The 19,660-nt window shown below is 39.3% G+C and overlaps 2 protein-coding genes across 5 annotated transcripts in view; one reads left to right on the top strand and one right to left on the bottom strand.

Moving 5' to 3' along the window:
- The window catches only part of LOC144013492 (gamma-aminobutyric acid receptor subunit gamma-3-like), an 82,335-nt gene that overhangs the window by 12,749 nt on the left and 49,926 nt on the right, over positions 1 to 19,660 (bottom strand). The window contains exons 4-9 of one of the 2 annotated variants that reach the window (XM_077512450.1): positions 10,890 to 10,981; positions 10,548 to 10,679; positions 8,581 to 8,663; positions 5,346 to 5,483; positions 2,242 to 2,394; positions 1,999 to 2,048 (exon numbers count right to left, since the gene is read on the bottom strand). In XM_077512450.1, the coding sequence (XP_077368576.1) occupies positions 2,026 to 2,048; positions 2,242 to 2,394; positions 5,346 to 5,483; positions 8,581 to 8,663; positions 10,548 to 10,679; positions 10,890 to 10,981 (621 nt within the window). In that variant the 3' untranslated portion in view covers positions 1,999 to 2,025. The remainder of the gene's footprint in view (positions 1 to 1,998; positions 2,049 to 2,241; positions 2,395 to 5,345; positions 5,484 to 8,580; positions 8,664 to 10,547; positions 10,680 to 10,889; positions 10,982 to 19,660) is intronic. The other variant, XM_077512449.1, reaches the window with a different exon arrangement.
- The window catches only part of cfap221 (cilia and flagella associated protein 221), a 118,314-nt gene that overhangs the window by 60,552 nt on the left and 38,102 nt on the right, over positions 1 to 19,660 (top strand). For 2 of the 3 annotated variants that reach the window (XR_013282260.1, XR_013282261.1), the window contains exon 26: positions 15,747 to 15,783. The gene's annotated coding sequence lies outside the window, so the exon portion shown is untranslated. Of the gene's footprint in view, positions 1 to 15,746; positions 15,788 to 19,660 lie in introns of all 3 variants that reach the window. The other variant, XR_013282262.1, reaches the window with a different exon arrangement.

Here is a 19,660-nt window from a genome sequence, read left to right as displayed (position 1 = left end):
CTGTGACACAAGATGATGAAGGGCATTAGGAGCTCAGTGGACTCAAGATTCTTTCCCAAATGGTTACACTATTTATAGCGTCTTTGAGCTGGATAATTTCATTTGAGTTCAAATTTCAATCAACAGTCATACAGTATATAATTTGAAATTAGCTTAGTCTCACGCTTACCGGTATATTTGCTACGCATTCCATCAGTTGATTCAATTAAATGGCAACGTACGGCAGTAAATCAAATTAGGATAACTGAAAGCGACCCAATGGAGCATGGCGGCATGGTTACTAGATTCAGTCCGACATTGTGTACGTGTGTGTGCGTGTATTTTTAGTGACGGTTGAAATTTGTTTGTAATTGACTATAAGGTTATTAAATCAGATCAAAGTCAATTAATTGATTACTTCATAGATACTTTCACTCCTGGTGAGGCCCTAACTATACTCTGTGTCATAGGTCGAAAAACTTAGCCACTAAAACTTATTGTAACAGTTAGGCTTGATCAATAATGGAATCTGAATCAATAAATTCTTATCAATTCCCATCCGGACAGGTGAGTTGAAAATCATGTGTAAAATGGCTGATTGGAACACGAGATACCAAAAAGACATGATAACAATCAGTCGACTTGAAACGTTAAACGTCAATGCAAAGTACTAAAGCTGACTCAATCAGTCAATTAATCAGTTCAACTCCTCATTTTTATCAACATGCACAATTTTAAAATGTAGGAAATAAAGACAGAAGTAAAACTCACAACCGCTAAAGACTTTTTCAAGGGATGATTTTTCTACAATTAAGCTTTAGAGAGATGACCATTAATGTGATCTTGAAATTCTGTACCTCAATCAGAGGATCAGTCCAAAAGCCAGCGTGAAAGTTGTCTTGCCTTATATTGTTTGTTTTTAAAAGGCCAAAACAGGGGTGTCCAAACTTTTTCACTTGAGGGCCACATACAGAAAATCCGAAGGACGCAAGGGCCACATAATGTTATGAAGGGAAATTGTGTCCTAAAAATTGTACAAATAATTGATTTGTGCTTTTGCATCTTTAGAAAAATGCTACAGTATATAAACCAATTTATTTGTAATATGGCAGTAGCGTTATTATAGTTTGGGAATTTTTCATTTGAGTTTTTATTTTGTTTTGAGTATTGTTTTTTCAAATTTAGTTAGTTTTAATTAGTTTTCGGGGTGATTCTGTTAGTTTTTTATTAGTTTTCGTTCTTGAATAAAGTCTTAGTTTTAGGTTAGTTAGTTTCAGTGTTAGTTTTAGTTTAAAAAAAAATGTGTATTACTTGTGCGCAATATTTAAAAAAACACGATGGGCGCGGCGTCATTATTCTGGTTTATATCAAAATAAATCTACTAAAAATCACATTTCAAATCATCTCCAAAGGCTCATGCATTAAATTAATTACCAAAGACTAAAACAAAGGACATTTTTGCTACAATTATAGTTTTATTTTAGTTAGTTTTGTAAATATAAAATGTAGTTTTAGTTAGTTTTCTTTTTTAAAAACGCATCTTCATTTTTATTTTATTTGGTTAACGAAATTGTTTTTTGAATTTTAATTTCTTCGTTAGTTTTAGTTTACTAAAATAACCTTTAATAGCACGTGTTTTTTGACACCGTCCCTTCTTACATTTTTGTTTTTATTTTATTTGAACTGAGTCAAATGCCGTTTTTACCGTATGTCGCGGGCCACTAAAAAATGGACGGCGGGCCAAAAATGGCCCCCGGGCCGTAGTTTGGACACCACTGGCCTAAAGCATACTTTAGGAATTCTTCTCCAAAATGTATTTGTCAAAGAAATACATTCTAATTTCAATGTAGCTACACAGTTTAACAGTATCATGCTATATTTGTAACGGATGGACAGTTGTATCCAAACATTTTTGCAGTGACTCAACTGTTATAATACAAGCTATGCTACCATTTTGTTTTTTCTAACACCACATTGTGGATATGCACAAACATACCAACATGCTTGATAGTCACTCACCTCAATAAGACTTCCAAGCAGAAATCATCACCCACAACACATGCAGGACACTTCATCATGCAAGCAAAACAAATTATTAGCGCTTCTGAAGTAGCAAGTGTCACTGATGGGATGCATGTTTTCAAAATTAAAAAAAATAAAATAAAAATAAAGAAGTTAGTCAACCAGACACACATGCAACGGGTTGGACAATGAGAAGCGATGCCAGCATAATGCACAGCTTGCGCTACACGTGCATCTTACCCAAAGCTGTCCTCGCCGGCGTGGCGTCACTCTTGATCCAGAAAGAGACCCAGGACAGGACCACAGTCAGGATGCATGGGATATATGTCTGGATGGTGAAGTAGCCCATCCTTCTGCTGAGGTCAAAGTGGACTGTCATCAACACGTAATCACCTGTTGGAAGGAAATTAGCAGGGATTTGACACTTCAAAATGGTGACTGTCGTTATGACAAACCAAATTAAGACGAGAATGGTTGATAAAAGGGGACATAGTATGGAAAGTTGACTTTTAAATTGTTTGCATAGAAGTACAAATAGTTGAGGATCTGGCGTGTCTGCCAAGTACAACATTACACAAGTGAGTGAATTCTTTGTGACTTCCTATTGGTTGATGAGCAAATGCTGACTCCACAAGGGAAAATGCAATTTACTCTCGTAATGGGGACTTGCGGGTGCTTTACACTTTTTTTCTTTTTCTGACTTGGATCCACCCCTCTTCATCATTTTCATTTTGAGTTAATTCCAAAAACATGCATCATAGGCTACTAAAGGTTTACAGGCACAAAAACCGGCACAAAGTGATTGCTTACGCAAACAAATGTGAAAGCTGACAGTCACAAGAAGGAGTCATGCCACATCACGTCTGACAATACTCCTTTTAAACTCTGCATTTTCTTGAGTCTGGGTCATTTTGACACGTGACAATTGTCTGGTGCTGGCTTGTCCTAGAGCAGGGGTGTCAAACTCAAGTTAGCTCAGGGGCCGCATGGAGGAAAATATATTACCAAGTGGGCCGCATCGGTAAAATAACGGTATGTAACAAAAACAATTACCGTCATTTATACACAGATTTGTGGACCAACCATTGTTCCCAGAATACATTGCGTGGCGCAGTTAATGACGTTATAAGGACGCTAATCCTTGTCATATCTATTTGTGTTACCAGTAATTGAATTTGTGTCGTATTTAACACGTTTATGTCGGTCTATGATTTAAAATAATAATAATAATAATTAAACAAACCATCACTCTAAGTTGTGTGTAAAATAATGACATCCAAGACGAGTCCCCCGTACAAGTTACATTGCTCATTTGAGGACTGCTTGTGAAATGACAAATTTGATATATTTTGATTGTGGCCAGCTGATTAATTAGTCCGACATTACAATTTTCTTTTCTTTTATAACTTTACAAAATCATCTGGCGGGCCGGATTAAACCCCTTTGCGGGCCTGATCCGGCCCGCGGGCCGTATGTTTGAAACCCCTGTCCGAGAGCATTGTTTCAGTTGTGCGCTCTTGTGTGGTAGCTGGCGTCATTAAAATGATGGGAATTTGTTTGTCTGCTAATTGGGATCTGAGTAAATCAGAACCTAATTGTCCATAGGTTTTAATGTGGGTGTGAATGTTTCTTTGTGACCAGCCATTTAATAGTGACCAGTCCTGGGTGTACCCCACTTCTTTCCCAAAGTTACTCTGCTACTCAGGGATTCAAGGATATTTCAACATGGTTGCAGGGTATTGTCGAGTGAACGAGCAACATTTGGCTCTACTTCCTGGTAAACACGTCCCGAAACTGCCTTATTGTTACTGTCACTGTCAGTTAATGAAAGATAATGACTTTGAAGTTTGAAAGTGCCTGAAGTATTCCTGAAGAAAGGAGTGCTGTCTCAAGGTAATTTGAAAGGCAGGAAATGAATAAAACATCTCTCCAACACTCAACTAGATCAAATTTCACGTCAAAATGGAGACACGAGAAGAATTTCTTGGCAGAGAACTATTTATGCAACGTGAATAGCACGATTTCTTATCTAACTACAGATTTGATGTCATCCTAATGCACAAGCACATTTGTTTGTCACGGTTCCGTGAAGCTTGGTCAACATGTTTGGCAAAAACGGAAATATCCAGTGCTTCTCTCCACCCACACCAGAGCAAGATGTGAACTGGAGCAAGAAGGGAAATGAAAGAGAAACCCCAACAATTGGCAAGTTTGTCACGACATAAATTAATCACATGTATTTTCAGCCGCATGATGTAATTATCATGCGTCAGAAGACGGCGCTCCGGAGTGTGACAGGGAAACAGAAACGAGGTAATAAATGAGAACGCAGCTCATTTCCTTGAGGATGTTGGGAGGTTTGTCTGCATCTCCAAAGGACGCCGAGTGTGATTGTGTTGTGGGAGTCCAGGCAGCCATAAGCATGACAGCGCTCATCTGTCATCATTTCAGTTACTTAGCCCCACCAATGAGGTCAAGTGGACAACGGGGTGGAGTTTGTTTGTGTGCAACTTCCTGTCTACATTTCACAGGCTATCAAGATGGATATTTTTCTTTATGCCATGTATTTTTTTCCAAGAATGGGGGGGGAAAAAAGAAGAAGGGATTTAACCTTTAAAAATGCCATTCAACATGTCCCGACACTTATGTTACTCCTGTCGAATTTCACGAGCTCTGATTGTAATATATCGCACTCGTAGTCATCAGGAGAAATTCTGGATTTGAATTCAACATTACTTCACTTTACATTCTTCATATCTACCAGCATAGTTATTCATTTACGTTTTTTTTTTTTTTTTTTTTTCAGTTGATATTGAGAACAAAACAAAACGAAAACGAACATTCATACAGGAAACACTTGGAAAGTCAAAGAAGGATCAGTGGGGTTCACCATCAAGGCAAAAAGAGGCTTACAATAACCGTGTCATGTTCTGGTCCCGATCCCCCTCATTCATAATGCGCAGCATAATCAGCCATTAAAACCACCATTAAAAATGAATTAGGCACCGGCCGGCCCACGAGAAGCCAGTCGAGGGTGTAATCAGTGGCACCTATTGGAGTGACAACATTACGGCGGCAGCCCCCAAACAACAAGCAGGAACGGAATGATCACTTATAGCGTGCAAAGTGAAATGGACTGAATAATTCAACTTTCCAGTTAATCTTTAATATTGGTGATTAATATCCTTTTGTTTCCCTTCAAGCCCGAAGCCAAGCCACGACATGAGTTTCCAGCTTGTTAGCTCACATTCGGGTGCTAAGCTGCTGCCAGCCACGGCCATGAAGCCGTATGTGGAGTTTAGTTGTATGAAAAGGGGTCAGCACGCTGTTTGGCTCGTTCGTACCTGCAGTCGTGGTCAATACGTCGGTAGCGTTTCGGAGCCCCATGAAGTCAAACTGGTAGAGCCTCCAGTATTTCTGGTCCGACGTCTCCACTGAGTTTCGCTTCCACTTGTACACAATTTCATCTCGTGGGTAGCCATCTAGCAAAAACACAGATGCTCTTTTAGCTTTCTGAAGGGGGGGGGGGTTACAGATAATGAAACAATATATCCTAAACGTGACTTTAAATGGCAACATTTGAGACATTTTGACAGTTGTACACAGGCAGTTGTAGTGAGCTCTTTTGTTGGTCATTGGTAACACCAGAAGACAAAAAAAGAAAGAAAAAAGGACACTGCATGTGTTCATTCTAGCGCTAATGCTAACGTTTAGAGTATTCATATTTCTTTCAGCACTTAAAGAAAAAAAAATACACACACTATAGTATTATCTATTCTATTATCTATTCTATTAGTATAGCTTGTATAGTCTGAGCCAACATTTTTGTTACTTGTACTGCCACCGACCTTTTTTTTATATTTAGCATAGTGTATTTGCTAACTGTATGAGACAGCCACAGAAGCAGAAACCCTATTTAACTCTCGCTGCTACATTTGTGCTGCAATTGCCAAAATGCAACTGCATCAGACAGGGAGGTTGAGCTTGGGCCAGTGACATGGGGAAATGAGTGACAACAATCATGAGCTAGAGGGACGCCCTCGTTGCAGGACCTTGTTGGAAAAGCCTCACTAATCAAGTAAAGACTCTCATTAAGGTGATAGTCTTCTATTGGATATTACCCGAGTGGTAGCTTTAACTAGCTTGTCCGTCTTTGCTTTGACTGGCAAATGAGCAGGATCAAGTCAGTGTAACTATGTGTGAGAGAGAGAGAGAGAGAGAGAGAGAGAGAGAGAGAGAGAGAGAGAGAGAGAGAGAGAGAGATGGTAATATTAGGAGCTCAGCCATTGAGGTCATTCCGACCCAGATGTCAGTTTTATCGAAAACCCAAGATGTCAACTTTATTGAAAATATTAGTGTTAGAAACCTTCATTCAATTCAGAATGACATTCTCCCTTCTCATTTTCACACCTCAATCAGTGTGTGGTTTGTTGTGTACTGAAAGGTTTGGATCCCAAATGCCGACACAAATAAGATTTTCTCCATTTAGTCACATCGAGAGGCAGAAACTCAGAGACGCTGTACACAGGACAGTTGGACAATCATCCGGCAAACCACACACAATTCACAGACTGCACCCACAGACAGTGAATCGTAAAGGACTAAAGAACGACATCGCATGCGGTCCAGACATCGCCTAAAGGATTACAGGTTGACATCACGAACATCACGTTTTGTAAAGAGACACTTGTTACATCAGTACCTAACAGACACATAACAGGTCATGAACTCTGGTGCGACTCTGCCACATGTGACCCAGGCCATGACAGGTTGCTTGTCAAACAGTACATAATACTCGGAATGGACGAATACTGATACTCTGTATCGGTATCAGGCTAATACCTTATTTTAAGGTACCATTACTATTTTTCAATTAGAAACTAGAAATGAGAAGAATAGAAAATGGCCATAAATTGCATGCATTTTTTCTTTTTAGGGTAAATGCTATATCAGGATATGTAGGTATTTATTTTAAATGATCTCTCGTTGTTTTTGGGGGGAAATTTTATGTATCTATAGTTTTAGTCTTATCAGTATTTGGCATTAGTATCGGTTACGACTCAAGAGTAGTCGTACTGATATCGGTCTGAAAAAATTGGTGTCAAACATGCCTTGGTAATACTATTGAGAGTGTATGTAAATATGAGGGCAGTAAAGTAAACACAATAGGAGAATGCAGCCATTCCTGTACAGGGCAGCTCAACAAGCTTGTTTTCACTCGAAAAGCCAATTGTGTGCGTTCAATGTGTTTTGGTTACTTCTCTAGAAAAAAAAAAAAAAAAGAGACTCTGTTGGGCTATGAAAAGAATCTCAGTGGCAGGCCGGCCTCTTCAAATGCAATTTCCGTTGTTCTTTAATTACAAGGAAGATCCTAGTCTGATTTAAAAATGCCATATTCAGCACAGTTATGAGTTTTCTGTGAAGGAAAGATATAAAACGTATAGTCTGGTCGTGATTAGGGAGGGAAGATCTAATGAAAACGGAGTCATTTAATCATCTTAAATACAAACATTGAAATTCTGCCTTGGTATTAATAAATATGATTGTGATTTCTCTTACACCGGATTTGTTCAAGGTCAGCACTCTTAATTTATATTAATTCATCATATTCCCATGGAAACACCTGCTGCATAAATTTTGGACACACAACGCAGCTGGTGTCGCTTCAAGTGGTTACCTGAAATTAATTTCAGCATATTTGATTCAGCGGTGAGCGGCCACCTCCTTAGCCACACATCTAAATAAAGAGTTGCGCCAGCCTCTGGCATCAGGCACATTATTAGTCAGTTATGGATTTGGAGACGCCGCAGCTGTGCTCCTAATCCTGGCTTGCAACATCATCATCTGCATCTCTTGATCCCTCCTCGTGACTTTTGCAAGCCAGCGGGAGGCAGAACTGTCTTGCTTCCATCCCAAAGTTTTCCAAGTCTTTGGATCAATGACTTGTAAATGACAGCCATTACTCTTAACTCATTCACTCGCCGCCATTTTCACAGAAGTAATCCCCTTCGCTCGTCTGTTTTACTGGATTTTGACTGATTTTGCAAGGCCCACAGAATATTGTGTTCTATTGCTATAAAAGCATGGAACCCATCAAAAGAAAGATTAAAGTCTCTTCTTTCATCAGGAAAAAAAAAGTATGTTACGATCTGTTTCCGTTTTGCAGTAATTAGCAATAGAAGAGAGCTAAGTTTCATCAGTTTTCACAAATCTATTCAAAACTGTAAGTAATTGAGCTTTTTTTTTTTTTCTACATGGCCCTGGCTTATCTCCTTTGCTCTGCTGCCACCTGTTGGCCGTTTGTGTAATAACTACCATTTCTGCAACCGTTCTTTGCAGTTGAGAGGCTGCATCAAAGCCTTCTGTATGCTCTAGCATAAAACAAAAACAAAAAAACGTATAAATACGTCTTTGGGACACTTCGAACCTTTAAAAAAAACGTATTTACACGTTATTGGGAGCAAATGAGTTAATGAGGCGTTGGGAATATTAGGTTGCAGACGCCTTGTTGCATTCCTATACATCAAGTAAGTGTCAGCCTGCTCGTGTGTACGTGATCTTGCAACTGTCAGTACTCACAACTGGAAAAGACGAGAGGACACGAGTGCTCGTCCATTGGGAAATTATGGAGCTGCAGCTGACATTCAGCGTTGATGGTCATCCTAAAAAAAAAAAAAAAAAACGGAGGAAAATAGAAAGACACTTGATCCTTCACACAAATCACGTCCCGTTCTCTATATCTTGAGTCAAGTGACTGAAAGTAACTTATTGCCACACTACATAATGATGTGAGCTGCCTGACAGCTTTGTGCCATGTAAAATATGCACAAAAGTGCTGCCTCAATCAGAGCAACGAGTGAGCCCGCTTCCCACTTTTCTCTGTGGTAGGTGCGCATTGCTGACTTTCCAATTTGCCAATTTACTTTCTGCCATCACAGAATGTGCCAAGTGGGGAGACGAGGTGTGAACAGCAAGCACATTTACCCCAACATCAGAAAGAACTGTAACGTGTTGACATTTTAACCAATGTGCTAATTAGCATCATCAGTGAACTTTGTGCTGTAGGACAGGGGTGTCCAAATGACAGCCCGGGGGCCATTTGCGGCCATACATTTTTTGGCGGCCCGCGGCAAATACTAAAAAGTAATTTTTCAATGCTGTTTAAAAAAAAAAAAAAGAAAAAAAAAGAAAAAAAAAGAGGGTGGATTAAACGTTTCTCGCTACGCAAAAACACACATTTGCAGCTAATAATTCAGTTCCAGAAATAAAGATAGTTTCATCCACTTGTTTCTTAGTGTCAGTGTCCAATTTGTGAAAACATCACATTAATTAATGGTTAATTATTAATGGAAAAAAATGTGAAAACATCACATTAATGGTTGTTAAGTGTAGTCAGTTGATGACCGATTGTTCTTGTGGTTCAGAATGTCAATTTGGGATCAGTTGCTGCTCAGTGAAGAGGCACACCTATTATAGTGGCACACAGGGGTCACTATTTGCCTTGTGACTATTAGCAGTTTTCAATAAGTAACTGTACATTATATCAACAATTTATAATTGCTTCATTGATTTTTACCATGTTTAACTCATTCACTGCCATTGACGGAAAAAGACGTCAAATGATGAATGTGTTAATAAATAACTAAAAAAAATCAAATCAAAGTGGCCCTTGCAGCTTTCTATTTTTCTGTATGTATGTATATCAGAGGAAAAAGTCTGGACACCCCTGCTGTAGGATATCAGCGGAATAAAGGGCAAGGCCACCATTTAGGCACACCGACATCTAATTTGATGCAATGCAATAGCTGAATCTAAAACACAACTTTACAAAGATAAACATGATCGGTTTTCATGAACACCATGGGGCAATATGTTACTTGGGTCATTGCTAGTGTAGTGGTTCACATTGCAGGACCAGGCTTATTTCTCAGTGAATGATCCATTCAATCTGATTGACGGGCATACAGTAGAAGAACAGTATAATCACATCATCGCAGCAAATGACCATTGACAATAATAAACAATGAGTTAAATTAATACTTGCGTGACAATGTCAATCAAACATTATTATCTTTGTAACAGTTCATATCTTACCACTTTCATCATCCAAAACTTGCAGACACCCTGTATAAACAGCACTATTGTTTGGGACTAGTAAAAATCCAATCCCGCTTCCCCGTGCGCAGTAATTTGTAATTTCACCGATTCAGTTTGCACGCTCGTGATGAGCATCATCAATTTCTAATTTCTCAGAACCAAGAGAAAAGAAGGCATCCGGTCCGGGCACATCAACTGGCTCGCACACAATTTGCAATACTGAAAGTAAACACTCTGAGGAGAATGTGTGTCGGATTGGCTGTTGTCTTCATTAAATGGAGCAGAACACACCTCGACTAACAGTCATTCACACTTGTGTTTGCACAACATCTGCTTTGACATATTGATTCAAGTAATATCCTCAAGTCAGACATGGACATTCATAACCTAAATGCCACTCCGAGGAGAAATTATTCACAGGTTCGTAAAACACGTAGAGCGGACTTCACCTCAGCGTGTAGAGGATTTTCCCATTGTTGCGTATGCGGAGCAGCTGATTGGGTGTTGTTATCCAGTGAGAGTCTGCGGTCTTGGAATTCCTGAAGATGGTGTCGGGCAGCCAGATCAAGCCCACCATGTTACTGGCAGACAGAGAAAGAGCTCGCCTTAGATCCTCAGACTTCTATGCAAGGTTTGAAGCACAATCACTTCCCAAATGCGATTCCCGGCACCGCACCACATCAGAAAAAAAACAAAAGCTATCAGCCAATTTGTTCCGTGACTGAAAGCTTCCAAAAAGTGTGTGATATTCACAAGTGCTACAAGTCTTGACGCAGGCAGTATTAGAGTACCTGTTCAGCGTGAGAATCCGCATGCTGCTGCTGTTGTAACGTAGGCGTGTATCCACCCAAGTCTGGGCGAAGATGATATCGATCTGGTATTCCTGTGAGAGGGAAAAATGGAAATCAGAATCTATTTTCTTGCCATTGTCACCGAAAGGTACATTCACAACTAGGATTTATTTATTTATTTTATGGATCTGATGGTGCAAAATCATGTCTAAATAGTAATTAAGAATGAATGCAAAATAAAAGAAAAATAACACAAAAGAAAATAAGCAATGCACAATGGACATTAAGGTCTAAGTGTGAAATGAGCCAATGATAACCCTTTCAAACATAAACTTCTGGCTACTGAGTGATCGTGACCAGCACGACCACCGAGCTGGACAAACAGGTACACAAATGTAACTTTTGAGATGGAATCTTCTTCCAAGAAGGCTAGAGTTGGTTTTCCAGCAGATATATATATATATATATATATATATATATATCCATCCATTTTCTTGACAAAAAATCCTGTTTTTCTGCTTAATTTTATGGAGAGCTTTGTTTGTGTGTGTGTGTGTGTGTGTGTATATATATATATTCTGTTTTTCAGGGGGGGGGGGGGGGGGGGGGTTGCATATTTTTTTCTGTCATGAAAAAATATTAAGAAAAACGGGAGGTGGAATTAATAAAAAAAAAACAGGAGGAAAAATTACTCTGAAAAACAGAAAAAAACATTCAGAAAAACAGGGGGGGGTGGGGGGGGGGGGGGTTATTACAAAAATTCATCCATCCAATCATTTTCACAACCGCTTATTCCTCACAAGAGTCGCGGGGGGTGCTGGAGCCTATCTCAGCTGGATAGGTTGCCAGCCAATCGCAGGGCACACAGAGACGAACATGCATCCGCACACACAAGCACACCTCGGGACAATTCGGAGCGGCCAATTAACCTGCCATGCATGTCTTTGGAATGTGGGAGGAGACTGGAGTACCCGGGGAAGACCCACGCAGGCCGGAGCCTTCCTGGGTGGAGTTTGGACTCGATCTTGCGTCCTCAGTACTGGGAGGCGGACGTGGTTACACCCCACCGCCAAATCACCGTTTGTTTGTTTTTCTCTGTATTTATGTATAATATCGTACCCCCGTTTGCTGGTATCCTTTATTATCAGAGTATATAATACGAATGAATAAACATTCAACACGAATGAATGCAATGAAGTGCAAATGCTTTTAAATCCAGGGTAATTAAAAACTATACAGATATTATTTATCTCTTTACTTTGATTTTAAATCTCTTCAACACTGTTTGTAACTGCTTTTAAATTGTGTACTTTTAATTGCAGTATTAAGCAAATTGAGCTATGTTGTGTATGAAATGCGCTATAATTTGTTCTTTATAACCCCTAAGTACAGCTTCGGTACTGGCAAATGTTGAAACAACGTGAACACGTTTGTTCCTATTTAAGCTGCCTGTATCGTAAGGATTTGGGAGGGGGAGAGTGTTATTCACGGAATTTTACGATACATTTTACCGTAAATAATTAATCATTTGTTCTAATTAAGGTAAATAAAATATAAAAATTGATGCGTTTTTATTTGCTTTTACAGTGCAAAACTGTTGTTCAGCAACAGCAGCATTGTCACACAGGCTGCATAGTAAGTTCTCCTAAAATGGTAGAAATGACACGTGTACTTTTTTCCCATTTATTAATGAGGGTGCATTTGGAAATTCAATCTGACGCCCGAAGTGTGCTCTGAGAGTGAGAGTGTTCTGAGAGGAAGAGCGGGCTGGCTCCCTTTCTTTGAATTCACAAAGGTTCTGTTGTCAAATCCGTTCAAATCCCCCTCACACATCGCACATCCCAATAATGCGGGGTGAGTTTCCAAACGGTCGGAGTGTAGCAGAGCACACTGGGAGTGCATTTCCGAACACACTCCTGTGTGATATTTTGCATTTTAACCAAAATTGGTAATTGGCTCTAATGTCTATTTGCACAATTGATCAATTACGACATTGATTGGCGCTACAAAATAAGGCATTATATGTTATGTTTAATGTTTATCATTGTTTTAAAAAAATTTTTTTTGGGGGATTTTGCATTTTAATTGCCGTCATTTATGTGTGGGTTTTCGCTATTCGTGAACCGGGCCAGTCCCTATCGCCTGCGAATGGCAGCAGTCGACTGTAGATTACATATAAAAGTTGTTTAAATAGATATATCGCTCCATCTTCTGATCAAATTGGTAATGGATTATCGCTCTTTTTTTCAAACTCACTGATCGCTGATCGGCCAAAAATCCCTCATCGTGTAAAGCCTAGTCGATAGCCAATTAATACTCATGAGAGTATCAATACTGTAGATCAACAATACCACCAAATTGATACGCCCATCACTTTAAGCCAACCCTCATTCCACCCCACATGCTGCTAGTTCAATAGGGCAGTTTACAATTACCTCCAAACTACTATTTTTAGAACAGCACACTGCATGTGGGCGTGGCCAGTTGATTTTCAGACACGAAACACAGGCAGGCGACTGACTGGCACCCGACAATCACAGACCTTCGCACCGTCCTCACTGGTGTCCCGCCGATAAATTTATGACGAGCCCTAAGCCATACTACCAACTATAGTGCAGTAGCTAGTGTGGCGCATTCTACTTAAGACTTGTTGCACTGACTAACAAGAAGGGGATTTCTGCGTACCAGGGAAAATCCCTACAAGACCAGGTATTGCAGCAAGTGAATTATTCATGGAAATTATGCAAAACAATCAAGCTCAGTGCTTGGCCTTTATCGAAGTGAAATCAGGTGGGGATGCTGGCGTAATTATCCAGCGGATGCGTTTTAAAGCACACGGAAAAATAGATCAGTAAAGAAAAGTAAGGTGTTCAAGTGAGTCCATTACTCTTGACTGGACAACAATGAGACAAAGACTGATTTGGCAGGGGGCTGACAAAAGGAGAATGGTGTTGTGTATTCTCTGCTGGGAAATTAAACAGAAAGCGGCAAGTTTATTATCTGGGACATGAATATTTGATGCCAGGTCTAAAATATTCAGAATAGGATCAACTAAATCCCATTCTGTCCCTGACAGTTTTTACACTGCTGGATATCCAATAGGAGTGTGACGATATATCGATATCGTGATAAATCGTGATACTTTGTCTCCCGATGGATCATCGATACGCCTGCGCAAGTATCGCGATATTTGTAGTTAACATTCAGCCACTATAACGGCTCCATTGTTCATGACTTATCGAGCAATTACTTGGCGGGCCACTAGGGGGAGCACCTCATAAGTGTGGCGGGGAAATGGACGGAAGTCTTCAGGCAAAGAAGACTCGAGCTTAGTTTTATATATATATATATATATATATATATATATATATATATATATATATATATATATATATATATATATATATATATGTTCATATTTATATATTATATATTATATTTATATATTATTATTATTATTATACTATGATTTGTTTTTAAATTTTTTATTATCTGTTTAATATTTTTTATTATTTATTGATTTATTATTTTATTTTTATTATTTATTTGATTATTTTGTATTTATTTATTTATTTATTTATTCATTATTATTATTTTTATCCTTATTTTTTTATGATTAGTTTTATCGTAGATTATCGTGGATTTAAGACCTGAGCAATATATCGATAATCGCGGCATCGTCATATCGTGAGATAATCGTTATCGTGAGCCTTGTATCGCATATCGTATCGTATCGTGAGGTACCCACAGGTTCCCACCCCTAATATCCAGTGTATACATCGCTGACGTCGGGCCAGAACCTTGTACCTCCCAAATCGTCACTTTTGAGAAAACCCCAAAAATGGCATGCTTGTTCAACCATTAACTTTGCATCACAAAAAGAGAACACACAATTTTCAATATTTAAAATTGGTCAATGATTCGTATAAACGACACCAACATGTGTGGACTGACCAAAAGTATAGATTTTTTTTCCCTTTTTTTTTTTAGGTGAGGGGGGGGGGGGGGGGGGGGTGAAATAGCCAAATTGTGACTTATGAGCTTTCAGCCTTACCCTTTTAAAAGACCTACAGAAGTATTATAGAATAACTGAAATAAAATGTGGGCTTGCTGCGACCAATAAGAAAGTCCACATTTGAGAACAGCCTATATTATTTTTGTGACCCCAGCTGCTAGGGTGAAATGCTTCTTTTTGTTCGGAAGCAAAGTCTCATATTAGTCCATTTTAAAGTACCACTATCTTAATTGTAATTCCTCCCAGCAAATAATAACAATAGACTTGCTTGTGCTAAGATAAGTGAAAGCCCTCTTTGGGGATGCAAATACCAGTGTGATATGATAATGAAAAATTATGTTGACAGCATTGTGCATGTGACTGGAATTAATTAATTTGACTTCAACTGCAAGTGGGGGGAAAAAAAACAAAAAAAAAACAGCCTCCCCCTTATCCAACATCATCATGTTTGCAAGGAGATGGCTCAAAATCCTCCAATTACGAGTTATTGCTCAGTCACTGTTTTCCAACTCACTGAACAAAATCATTTTTACTTTTCTACATCTTTGCAGAGGAGCTCGACTGGCAGTCTTTGTCAAACTCCACTGGAAAAATTGCGCTTTGAGAGTGTGAGCTTGCAGACAGACTGCTATTAAAAAGAAAAAAAACTTCACTTTGGTCAAATCTATAATTTTTTGATTAACCCCCTCAAATCCCCAACCACATTAGAGGATGCATTGATGTAGAGATTCAAACTAATTCACATATTTAATCCCCCATGATGATTTAGTTGATATTTGATTGAAAATGAAAACATGGCCGTCCAAAGCCCTCCTTGCCCTCACCTCCTGCCCTCGTTCCAGGTCTCCATGGTGATGAAGGCTCCAGTCTCGTGATAGTGTAAGTGAGTTTTTTTTTTTACACCCATCCTCACAATCATATAATTTATCATTGCTACCAGGCAACTACTAATAACTGCTATTCTGCGACAGATGATAATTTTGCTGTCAAGCTCCACTCTGTCCATCCTTGCTTTTTATCCTTATCATTTGAAAGACTTGTCTTCGCTCTGACTTTAACTTTATCTTCGACCGTGTGCGAGGATAAAGGATTTGGCCTGCAGAAATTTAGGTGGCAAATCCAGGTCCAGAAAGTAAAAACCATGCCACGGTTCGGCTTCGACTCCTCGACCTGGATTTGCCACCGCTATTTCAAAGAAAGGGTTCAGCAGAATCAATTCCCCTGATTCTTTGCAACCTAAAATAAATACAATCCCAAACTTCAAAGGCTGAACAATTTATTTTAGGTAATTTAGATCAGTGCCATATTAAACACTATTGAAACCGTTATAGAAGAGGGAGAGATTTTCTGAGTAACTTACAATACAACAGTTATATAGATACTGATATGTTCCAGTTCGGTGGGGTTTGGATTTTGTTTAGTTTTGGGGTGTTTGTCATCTTTTGTCCGGTTTGCCTCCCCTAGTCTCGTTATTGTTAACCTTGTCCACCTGCGTCTGTCTTCCCTTCCCGGTGTGTGTTGCTAATTGGTTCCCCCTGCCTGCTGTGTTTCCCAGGTGTGTCCTGTTAGTGTCTCATTAGTGTTGGTATATATAAGGGAGTGGTGTTTCTTTCACGTGGGTGTGGGAGCATTATTGTAGTATATACATCTTGTCTTGTCTTGTCTTGTCTTGTCTTGTCTTGTCTTGTCTTGTCTTGTCTTGTCTTGTCTTGTCTTGTCTTGTCTTGTCTGTTGTGCTAAGTGTTGTTGCTAGTTTCACTTAGCCTGGTCAAGTTTTCTGAGTTCTGGTCAAGTTTATTCCACGTTCTGGTCAAGTTATTCTACGTCTGGTCCAGTTTCACTACATCTGTTCAAGTTAAACTACGTCTGTTTAAGTTCATCACGCCATGCAAAGCCTTCACGCCGCGCCAAGTCTGTCCACGATCATCATGCCCAGTCTTATCACTTTCAAGCCAGTCCATAAAGTTATTCTGATTCCTGCCTTTCTCCCTGCCGTGTTTCTACGCTTTTGGGTCCAACCATCACAACCCCATTGTAACAAATACAAGATAGTTTTCCAACAATAAATATCTAAAGTGCATGAAGATAGCTTTAATGAAAAGTATCATAGGCAAGTGATTCGAGTTTATTCGAGACTCGGTCGTTGATGGGAACGAGAATCTCGAGTGCTGATGAGGCCCAGAGTTCAGGCACTAATAAGTACCTATACTGTACATAGATATGTATAAAAGAAATAAATATAATAATAATAAATACAAGACAATGCGAACTGAAATAAAAGTCAGAAATTGTTTTCAATTGTGGTTCAAGAGAATTACAACAACTCATGAAAACAGGCCTTGACAAAAATGATGGCAGCGCCAGAAAATCTCGCTCTGACTTGAGCATCATTGCACGTGATTATATTTTCTTCTTTAAAAGTAAAAAAGAAAGAAAATAACCACAGGCTACTTGATAACAATTCTTTCCCTCTTCAATAAAGAGTGTCTTGAGTTCAAATTTGGAGGTCAATTTACTGGCAAAAGGTTCATTGTGGTCTGGTTCATATTCACAGAGGCATTCGGAATCAAACATCGGAAAACAAAAATCTCTGAAAAGAATAAGTTGTGATAGGAATTGACAGGCTGGTTTTCCGTACGGCATCAGCACAGACTGCAATTCACACCGCATGCGTTGCGTGACCTGTCCGTGTCCGGATTTTCTGCACCCGCCAGATCACAAGATCACGCTGGAGATAACAACCGTGTATATAGTCTTATTATTATTATTAAACAATAGCCACGCTTGCCTGTTGTCACATCGATATGCTTTTTGGACATTATTTCTGGGACGTCTACCATGGCTCTTCTACCATGGGTAAGGACTCATGTCATGCTATGTTGTTAGTTAGCCCCCCACCCCCCACCCCCCATAAATAAATAAATAAATAAAAAAGTGTATTTGCAAACTGTTTTATTTTAAAATATACCGGATCTATATTGATGCCGACGCTTGACTTTCTGTCCGGCTTGTGTAATTACTTCAGCTTCATGAAAATCCGGAAAAAATAGAAAGCTTGTGGAAAACTTCCACAGGGCTGCATCCGATCTGCACCGCACACGCACTGCAATGCAGCTGGTGTGAATTGACACGCAGACTAAAATGCTTTCTATTCGGCGTCCGTACGGAACCCACTCCGCGTCCGTTCCGCAGTCAGTGTGAATTGGGCGTCAGGTGTTTCTAAATACTCTTTTTTTTTTTGGAGCTTATGTTGAGCACGGTTTCACTACAGGAGAGCCGGTGTGGGGAAGCCACAAACAAATTTGACAAGCTCAAGGACGTTGTTTGATAGAGGCTCTTCAAAGTGACATGAAATGTGGAGTGTGTACTCGTCGTGAGTAGCAATGATCTTGTATGTCCTTTTCTCACCTTCAAACATGTTGGTCTAATGGAGGCGGATCAGGAAGTTCCTTTGTTTTGTTTTGTTTTGTTTTGTTTTGGTAAACATCCAAAATGAAAACTTCAATGTTGTCATTTTGCAAGACAAAAATGAGGTCTTACTACTGTCATGCAGTTATATTGTCAGCAACCAGGAGGGAGACCCAGAACATGCTAAAGAGACCACTTGTACTCCTGGATGAGATGCACGGATTGGCAGGGGAACGGGAAAGTCCAAGCTTATTTGCTTAGGCTGCTACTCTCACCACAGATAAGTGGAAGAAGATAGATGATGGGCAGAGTCATCATGGAAACAACCAATACAAACTATTCCCACAAAAATAGAACCACAGAATTTAATTTGTTGATAAGATGACAAATTAAGACTAAGGGCAATTCCTAATATATGCCTTGACTGATTGAAGGGTGTTTCAGAAGATGTTTTTTTTTTTTCTTCACGACAGTTTGTGATTGATATAGTTAGTGTGTTTGCCAAACTGTGCATGTGTGCGTGTGTGTATGTGAGTGAGGGTATGCATGCATTTGTATACTTTTTTTTTTGTTTTTTGCACTTGTTTGTGCACTTTGCAAGATTGCGTCCGTGCCACAAAAATAGCTTCATCAGTCCTTGCAGAAACAAGGGCCTCCATGTCTTTCAATCTCAATGGACTCAATTATTCAACATGTCTGTGTCTTCCTGTACTTGTACCTGCAATGTGGTTTAAGTGCACCCACAGATTGCCGCGTCTTTGCGGACAGAGTAAAACTTACCGCAGGCTAACAATACAAGACTAAATTTCGTTTTTTAATAATGAGCATCCATCTGCAGTTTTGTGAGATGAACTTTCAGGTAAAAATAGCTCACCTGTATTTTTAATCACAGAACTCTGCAGGAAGTCAAGAGTCACATCATGTTGATTGAGATTTCCAGGAATGTAACATAACAGGACATGCCCCTTCTTATAGATCAAAGGTTTGTTTGTTTGTTTGTTTGTTTTTGTTTTTTAAGGCTGCCAAAGTTAAAGCGTTAATAGATTAATTAATCACAGAAAATTGTCGCATTAATCACATATTAATGCAGATTAACCGCACTATTTTTTTTGACCGCACTTGAGCCTTGAACGTAACCGTGGATGGTTACATTGAAGGCTGCGCAGATCAGTGATTAGATCAATGCACGACATTTCCTGTTGTTCCAAAATGAGCAGGGTGACTCCAGTTGGTGTGCTTGGTGGTAAATTTCACTTTAAAAAACATCCTGAAGGGACTTTAGATAAAACAAAAGTAATTTACATTTAATTAATTAATAATTGCTGAATTGCACCCAATTGATATGATG

The sequence above is a fragment of the Festucalex cinctus genome, chromosome 2 (genome assembly GCF_051991245.1).
Source record: "Festucalex cinctus isolate MCC-2025b chromosome 2, RoL_Fcin_1.0, whole genome shotgun sequence".
NCBI lineage: Eukaryota > Metazoa > Chordata > Actinopteri > Syngnathiformes > Syngnathidae > Festucalex > Festucalex cinctus.
Note: the sequence above shows the minus strand (reverse complement) of the source record. Positions and strands in the feature narration are given on the sequence as shown.